The 9,344-nt window shown below is 45.7% G+C and overlaps 1 protein-coding gene across 1 annotated transcript; it reads right to left on the reverse strand.

Annotated features, from left to right (window-relative positions):
* Positions 1 to 3,847: 3,847 nt before the first annotated feature.
* On the reverse strand, positions 3,848 to 9,295 carry nipsnap1 (nipsnap homolog 1 (C. elegans)). Its single transcript, XM_035379873.1, has 10 exons — positions 9,070 to 9,295; positions 8,187 to 8,314; positions 7,641 to 7,686; positions 7,321 to 7,415; positions 7,030 to 7,100; positions 6,315 to 6,455; positions 5,484 to 5,515; positions 5,093 to 5,187; positions 4,651 to 4,734; positions 3,848 to 3,964 (listed from the first exon to the last, which is right to left on the reverse strand). Exons 1-10 carry the CDS (start codon positions 9,150 to 9,152, stop codon positions 3,900 to 3,902), a joined length of 840 nt encoding a protein of 279 aa, XP_035235764.1. The 5' UTR covers positions 9,153 to 9,295; the 3' UTR covers positions 3,848 to 3,899.
* Between the last annotated feature and the right edge of the window lie 49 nt (positions 9,296 to 9,344).

The following is a 9,344-nucleotide window of genomic DNA, read 5'->3' on the forward strand; positions in this document are numbered from 1 at the left end:
CTTTCGTGCATCAGTATACAATTTTGCACAGAAACCGCACTGCAAAGCACTAATTAGTATATGAGACAGAGATGAACACAGTGTGCCAAGATACATGGTTCTGTTTTTTTGTTTGTTTTTTTTTTTTATAGCATCATTTAGGGATTTAGTCACATAAACAGGTGCTAAGGTCAGAACACGACCTTGTCAAAAGCTAAACAGCTACGCCTCTGCCAGTGCATTTGAGTGAAGCCTGGAAACAAGTGACTAGTCAACATGCCAAGCAACAGAATAAACTCAGAGCACTGTGAATGCATGCTGTTTTAGCTGAATAAATCATGACATATTTACAATATTTTTTGACATAGTTTAATGTTGAGAACTGTATCACCTTTCATGTACGCTTACATCAGCAGCTGAAGGCAATTGGCCAGAGGTGAGAAGGTGATTTACTCTGTTCAACAAGTAAAGAAAAACAGAAGGCAACATATGTTCCACACTCAAGAAACCAGCACTTCCCTGATCTAATACACACACAGTACCGTTCCTCGCTGCCTAGGGTACTCACGGGCAGTAGTTTCTTACTTGGAGAGTCAGAGCAGTAAAATGGTTTCCCAACGATACCATGGAGCACGAGTCTGAGGATCCCAGCCTAAGATATAACCGAGATATCGTGCTCCATCTTTGTGAATCATTTTGTTTTCCCATCCAGGAGATTTTGCAAGGAATCAAGATTGTTTGTGGACCAGGGTTGGAATGCAGGTGTAGAATCCATGGATCAGTTGCACACTAATGCAACGGTCCGGGCACAAGTGACTACTGACTGTAGAACTCTGCAGCTTTGGGACATCACCTCCAGGAAGTCTACTTTCCAACAGGGCCCATTTTCAGCCTGCTTGTGTTAAAACTTTCACTTGACTTTAAGACATGAATGTCACAGAGTATCCAACAGGTGCTCTGCTAGCACAAGTTTGTCTTAGCTCAACAAGAGCAAATAATTCTGAATGGGAGCAAAAAACATATTAAAAGCACCTGTTCCAGGTAGAGTCTGTCACCCAAGCAAGCTCCCCATAGGTTTATGGGTTATTCGTATATCCAAGTGAACACGTGGGTCTACTTTTTCTGATTTAATACAAAAAACGGTTTTATGAATGTAGGAGTGACACGTTGTTATAGTCAGGACTGATCAGGAGATATAATCAAATCATTTTTTACGGGGGAAGTGTACTACAACGAACCCTGTCAGACTGAAAACAGCTGTCAACCAAACATCTCTCGAAACAAGGTTGGATGGAGAATATGAAAAGATTACCACAGAGAAGAAAAATAAGGGGTATGTTCGATAATTACTGGATACAAAATGCTACAAATAAGTGTTTATTTAGCACATAATTCCACGATTCTGCAAATGATCACATACGTTGATTAAAATAATCAGATACATTCATGCTTCAGTGCGTCTGCCTTCGAGACACCTCTGAAATTATCTGAACAGACTTGATGATAAAGTCAAGTTCTCCCTGATTAGTGAGCTTATTGCACAGATTTGTACACACAACAACATTAGGCGGACGGTTTCTAATGATTTATCTTGTTACTCCTCAATCACATTTATATCATGGGGGAAGACGGCATGGGGGATGAACCACTGCATTGCTGAATAGATAGAAACACTGCCAAAGCCATTCACCTGCATCTGAACGGTACCAGGGCTTTCTGAATACAGGTCACCAATAACAAATTCATATCTCCAGCAAACTGGAATGATTCATCTGCTTCAGTTACTACTCTACCGTCCAGCATCTGATACATTCAAACACACACACACACAAAAACACTGTCTGAACGTGCATTTCATATTTTAAAGAAAAACACCAAATTATGGGAGTAACTGATACAAGCAGTAACTGGTAAGCTGGTGATGACACTTTCCCACTGAATATATACACCACCCAATCCTCTCCCTGCAAAGAACCTGCAAACACTCATTATCTGAGAGCTTCCGGGTGCATTTAAGAGTAGGTGTATACATCAGCCAGGTGGTCATGTGATTTAAAGAGATGATGCAATGGTGCAATTACTGATGCTTCTTCACAAGCGGTTTGTTTTAATTTTGAACGTCATTGAGCAGATTAGCTTGTGGTTAAGACTCCTAGTCACAAATAACCCTGGACAGAGAACCAAGGGGATTTATTATCAACAGCACTGAATGGGGTAACTAATGTTTCATATTTTATCGATTGAACTCATTGATTTTGTGATTTAATTACACACTGGAGAACTGTGTAGGACAGTTTGCTCAACAGTTAGTAATTATTAGTGTCACTGATGCCATCAGGCAGTCATTGTCAACAATTTCCTTGGCTAAAGGAGACGTCTACACAAGTTAAAAATGAAGAAAAATTAAGTGTCTGACAGAAAAAAATTTACATTAAGTTCTAGAATCTACGAAAGTATGGGCCTCTTCTTCAGACCTTCATTTATATCTTCTGGGGAAGGGGAGGGGGGGGGGGTTCTAAATTGCTGAATTTAAATTAGCTCAAAGTGGAATAAATGTAAATCCTAACACTGAATACTGGCACGATTATTTATCAGCAGGAAACTACATCCACTCCAAGCCGAAACTGTAAGTATCGCTGGAAGTGCAATGAATTTAAATCTGGCTTTCTTAACTTTGCCAGATTAATCAACACCATCGAAACGGGGAAGCGGCCCAACCAGAACTGGGGCCTGTAATCCCGGTCCTGGAAAGCCACAGTACCTGCTGATTTTCCTGGGTGCAATTATCTCACTCCACCTGGTCTCCTTGGTCTGAATGTTAGTCAAATTTATGGTGGGAAACAGAAACCAGCAGGACTAGGACCAGGGTTGCAGACCCCCTGATCTAAAAACAGTAGACCAGTCTACTAAGGAGGCAGCCCGCCTGTGTAGCACAAGAACACACACACGCACACACAGTATGAGGACTCAGAGAAGACCCCGGCCCTTCTGCCAGGAGACTGGAAAGACAGTAACGACCAAGCATTTGTCAAGCGAGGCCTACAGGCTGCAGGACTTGGGGAAAGTCTACTTAAGATGATTTGTGATTTCAATTTTACGGGCCAGACACACTCGCGGCGTTATCGCCGGTGCCCGAGATAAAGCAACTTATTATTATTGTTATTATTTGCCGCCGCTTTCCCCAGCCTCCTTAAACGAAGCCCTTTGTGGACGTGTCAGGCTTTCACTGAGCTCTACACAGCAGCCGCCTAAGCAGATTAGGGGGCGGGTGCACCCACAAAAGGGCGGTTAGCGCTCCAAACGCAGGCGCACGTCAATCACTACAGGGAAGCGGACTCACCACCGAGACCGGGGTTTAAAGACATGACCGCTCAATCCCTGTCCTGGGGGGGGGGGGGTGGAGGGGGTGGGGGGCCGAGATTTCGGCAGGCTTTCGTTCCCGCGACGGCCGTAGCCGGCAGATTCAGGCGATTAAGTTCCGAGTTCAAGAGGGCGAGGGGACGGTGATGGAGCCCCCCTCCCGGGGCAGGGGCCCGAGCGGGACCCTGGTTTATGACGCCCTTAAGGCACACGGGCACGGCGCAGTCTGTCCCGCGCGCGGCTCGCGCTGTTTCGGCCGCGCAGATAGAACCGCTCCCGCGTTCGGCTGCGCGGCCAGATAACGGCAGCCAATCCCGGCTGCGCAGAAAGCGCCGGGCGCTTTATCGGAGGCGGCCCTCGCAATCCTTCCTCTGAACTCTTGATGTCGGTCACCTTAGCAACCGTATTTATGACAGCGTGGGTGGGGTGGAGGGAGGGGGGGGGGGGGGGTGGGGGGTGGGGGACAGACTGTACAAGTTCCCGTTCCTTGTGTTAACATCTCATAACATTTTTTTTTTTTTTGGTGAGTGAGTGAGAGTGGAGGTCCAGGTTGCTGCAGTTTACTGTAGAGGAGAGTTCTTTGCGGGGATCATGATTCTGGACTCCATGCTCCGGATCAAAGGCACTGAAAGACACAAAAAAAAGAAAACGCAGGTTCAAATCGAAGGCCACACAGCCCACGCGTGCAGGCCGCACAGCGATACAACAGGGCCCTTCGGCAATAAGGCCAGTAACAGAAAATGGCCGCCCACAAGCTCTCGCACTGCACTGCTGGCCTTAAGTGGCTAAAACAATATCCACTCGAGTTGGGACAGCATAGGGCTCTCCTACGCTAACTACACGGGGCTGTGCACAAGCCTGTATCATTAAAACCGATTTCCCCAGGCCTAAAAGGTCTGATCAGTTCATAAGCCTTATACATTTCGCCCCAGTGCCTTCCCCCAAAATGCAATGCAGTAAAACATTTAAGTGCAGGCCACAAATATGTTTAAATGTTTCAAAAAAAGATCGGCAGTAAATGACTGTTCTGAAACAGAAATGAAGAGCAAGGCCCTGCCTCACCCTTCGGAAAATACTGAGCCTGACGCTACGGATTACCCTCGCCCTCTTTGACATGGCGACACCGCCGGAGGCTTCCGGGTCTTTCCGCGCTGCTCGGAATCGCGCACAGCGTTTTATACCCGTCAGCCGGCTCGTCTTAAATTTCCTTTTCTCTTCCCTTTGTCGCCTAGCGCAGCGGGTTCACGGGAAGGTTAATTCCCTGAAATATGATTGGCGCGTCGAAGGGGGGAAAAAGTGTACTGTCCTCACCGGTGTAATACACGGCAGAATCCCAGCCGTCCTTCTGCCAGGCGGCGCTCCGGGTTTCATCCCTGGACTGCAGGTCCTTATAGGCTACGGGCAGGACGCAAAAAAAACAAAAAAAACACACAGTTACAAAACGCTAGCTAGCTAGCGCTAGCATATATTAGCATTTCAGCTCCACGCGCTCTGCATGTGGCCTGTGTGTGATGGCTTGGCTGCTCCCAGCGGCAAGCTACGTTACGCCACATTACACTCACTTAGCGGACGCTCGTACCCACGGCGACTTACAGCACGAGCACGTGAGCGCATCCACCAGAGTTACACGATCAACGGTGCACACAACAGACCTGGCTGACGACATTCTCGGACCAGCAGGCGCATGTAGTTACGGGCATATACGCGTGGGCTAATCGCGCTGGTGGAGGCGGCAGTCGCAAGGCCGACTCACCCCACAAGTGGTGGACGACGTACAAGTCCCCGATCTGAGAGAAGAAGCCGCCGACTGCCTCCCGGTTTTCTTGCCGATGCTTGATAGCTCTGGCCCTAGAGAAGGTTAGCTTGGATTAGCCTACGTGACTGGGAACAGCTCAAACCAGCACTCGCCCCAGGAAACCTAACGACACGCTTCTATTTCCGCAGTGGAGACCTGAAGCAAATTTTAGTTAATAAGGCTGTTATCTTTATTGCTAGTTAATAAAAAGTATATTGCATATTAAGGTACAAATATCACAGCAGGTGACATGATTACATGTAAACAAAACACACCACACCACACCACATATTCATCAATAAACATTTTGGTGTCAGTTATTTTTAAATTCAAATTATATTATACTTACCAGTGATTTCCCCATTCAATCATTGTCCCGGGCTGCAAGAGAAACGTAGACAGTATTGAATTTGCTTGTGCACTACACTCAAAAATGGTATGAGGAATTTAAACAGTTTTTTCCCCTCTGTAAAAAAGCTACCAACAACACAAGACCTTTGTCATTGGAGAACTGGAAAATGTAAATAAGCAAGCTGAAAACATTTAATATTTTCATAAGTATAGCATTGCTACATTTCAGACGAGGTCAGTGAACCAGAAAGTAGTTTGCAAACTTAAAAATTTTAACTTGTTTTCTGCACTTGCGTGACTGTACATGCATACCAGAATTCTACTTCTTTCACAGGGCACTCAGTTTGTTTTGTCTTTATCCACAACCAGAACCGTAAAGATGCTTGATGACAAACCAGCACTGTGTAGACCAGTACCATAATTCAGCCTTTTCTGTGTCTTATTTGTGCTCTTGCCAGTTAACTGCAGTACTATTAAAAAATATATTTTGGGATAGTTTTGGATATAGAGCATCTGTAGAAGGCACGGTCCTTCCGGTCCTGACTGATTCCCGAACACACAAGGACGACATCACTTCAGGATGTGTCACGTCACAGGTTTTCCCCCTTTTTGGATTGGTCTTAGCAACCAACCAAATACTGGCTCTGATTCAGTACAGAGCTTCCTTCACTGGACTGAAATTACACGTGTAGCCAGTTCTGTAGCGGCCCTAAATTGACGGCATCAATTTGCACCATTCATTGAATAGCTCATTTCCGCACCGTTGCAGTGGGTTTCACACAGTTCGATACGGACTCCACAGAAGGCCCCGAAACGGGAGGCGCCCCACCTTTAGCCTGTAGCTGCGCATCTCGTAGACGTTGGGTCCGCTCCGGGGCGCCGGCTCGTTCCAGAAGCTGAACTCCAGGAGCAGCTGGTTCCGGCGCGAGATCAGCATTTTGCTCCGCTCCTGGCGGAACTCCAGGTACTCCTAAAAGACAAAAAAAGGACCAACGGGATCGTCACCAGGGGGTTCGAATGTGGACTACAGGGCAGCAGAAACTCGGATGAAATGGGAATGAGTCTGCGTAAACTGAATTTTTAAAAGAAGCCTTTTTTTTGTGCACTGTAACAAATGTGTCTTTCACAAAATAACATCATACTTGCTCTGGTGGTCCCTGTATATGTGTTGAATTGAGATTTAGCCATTTGTTTTTTCAGGGCTGTTCTGGTGTGTGTGTGTGTGTGTGTGCGTTTTACATGCGTACCTGACCTGCACTTTTAGGTGATCTGAAACTCGCCCAGACAGTCACGTCATCACAGACTGGCATAAAGACAGGCCTCTTTCGTATGGCCTCTGGCTGAATTTATGTGATGTCTGTTTTCCATTTATTTTGTTGCAAGCGCTTAATTGAACTGTGTGTTTTCATCACCCTGTTTTATTCTTCACATTTTCTGCATTCATTGTACAGCACATTGATATCATCAAAATGAAAAGCACTTGATAATAAATTTTATGACTATTATCGATAGTAGTGGCAATCATAGTATTATTATTATAATACCTTATTCTGCTTGAGTTTATTGAGACATTCAGTCAAGGCCGGGTAGCCCCCGGAGTACCGCCACAGGTGCACTGCAACAAAACAACAGCAGGTGTCACTGTTGCACCATCCACAAAGCAGGCCAACTTGCGTGGGAGAAAAAAACCTGAAAACAGCACTGATTTGAGGCCTTCAATGCTTATTGCATTGGACTTTAATTGTGTGAACACAATCAACTGGCTAAATCTACTGCCAAAGTTTAAGAAGCCTTTTTAAAATAATAATAATAATAATAATAATTTACTGCCTCACCAGCCTGGTCTTGCTCGCCGTACCAGGTGTTCCAACTTCCTATAACTTCACAGGGATAGTCCTTGTCGCAGTGGAGTCGAGTCTGCACCTCCGCTCTGCGCAGGGCACAGACAAACGCAACAATCGTCACATCCTCAGCGGGAGAGACGGCACCACTGTCTAATGCTACGGCCTGCCCCTTCCACTACAACACTCAGGGCTCGAGGCGGAAAAGCTACAGGCTACAGGCTACGCACAGGCTGACAGACAAAACCTTCAGGCAGCAAGCAGCCATTTTATGAAGCAGAGATGCACGCGGACAAAGTTATGACAAGACTCACGACAGGCTGTTATAGGCTTCCAGACACTCCGGCTTCACATTGTGAACTGGAAAAAGGGAAACATGGCAAGAGTTCACGGGCAGCTGGGTCACGGAGGCGTACAAAGAGTGAAGGAACGAGCGGCGCTGTATCTCTGGCTACCTGCTGACATCACCTGTGCAGCAAGAGTGTGAGCTCCGGCTCAAAATGTCCGTGACATTCCTATTAAATTTATCATAATATAAATCAGACTTTGGCTTGTGCTTTCTGAACATCACCCCCGGCATGTGTATATATTGAAAGAACATGCGGGTGTGCTCCAGGACACACACGTGCACACACACACGCACGCACGCACACACAAGTATGTCTGCACTATGTATATGGCTATGAGCATGTATTGTAGACAAAATGTCTAATTCATTTTTTTATTTTTTGGTTTGTTTGTTTTTGGGTTTTTTTAAATACATTTTTTAAATGCAACAATTATATTGATTGGGGGAAGGGGGAGAGAGGAACATGCAGGCAATTTTCTTAGCTGATGATAATTGTAAATCCTGTACTCACATTGAATTTTATACAAGTTGCTTGTTTCTTTCTTAGACAGGAGGTTGGAATGGGCATCTTTCCTGGCCTCCACTTTGTGCACAAATAGAGATCGGAACCAGTTCTTGTCACCTTTCTCTGCAAAACCTCTGAGGATGAACCACAAATTTGACCACTTAGGTGCACAAGGTGAGTCATCGGAACAATCTCACAGTATTCCAGAACAAGCAAGCACATGACTAAGGAAGTAGCTGGCAGTAGCAAAACGCATGGTCATTTGCCGTTTTATACTCCACAAGTGGGGGGTCAGAGTACAATTAATTAAATAAGTGAGAAGGACAGGCACAGTGAACTGCGCACATCGTCAGTCCTACTACTGAAGCCAAAAGACCCTGCAGACCTAGCCAGGCCTTTCGCTGGCGCTGTACAGATTGTCCGTGTCATGTGACAACACGAAGATAATCTTCAACGGGGCGAAGTTCATCGGCAACTCAAATGATTAAGTGTGCGTACCCTTAAGCATATTCTCACAACATAACACATACATGTATTATTTCTACACGGTGCGTTATGTAATGCCCTTGGGGAGAAATTTAATTAACTAGTTTATGTGCACACAAAAAAAGTAGTCGATATATCGCAACTTTGTCATCTATCAGGACGTAAGATAAACACGGCTGTATGCAGAGAGCAGTATTGCTTCATTTTTATATTCAAGCAAACATTTAAGTACATGGCAGCGTTGACTGACTTAATTTCATGTTTGCTACATTGTACATTACGCATTTGTCAAATCACCTGAAAGCCCGAAACCACACTCCGTACTTTGATCGGAGACCCAAGAAATGCATGAGATAACTAGATAAGGCAGACGCTCTTCGCCTTCAAGGTGATTTAAATTTACCTTTGAAAGACCAGCAGCTGCAAAGAATTCTTATACAGAGGCAGCTGGCTTTTCTGCAGTTTTAAGCACCGCGTCGCCGCCATCTTCTGTGGTTATGCTGTCCAAACACCCTTGTCCAGGAACTGATCTAAATGGCTTGGAAAAAGAACACTGCGCGCGAGACAGGCACAGCGATGATCACCCGAGTCCGTCACACAGGTCTGTCTGGTTCCTGCCTGCGCCAGAGGTTCCGTGCGCGTGAATGACGTGAGCCACGTCGGGGTTAAGTAATTTGT

Source organism: Anguilla anguilla, chromosome 10 (assembly GCF_013347855.1).
Source record: "Anguilla anguilla isolate fAngAng1 chromosome 10, fAngAng1.pri, whole genome shotgun sequence".
Lineage (NCBI taxonomy): Eukaryota > Metazoa > Chordata > Actinopteri > Anguilliformes > Anguillidae > Anguilla > Anguilla anguilla.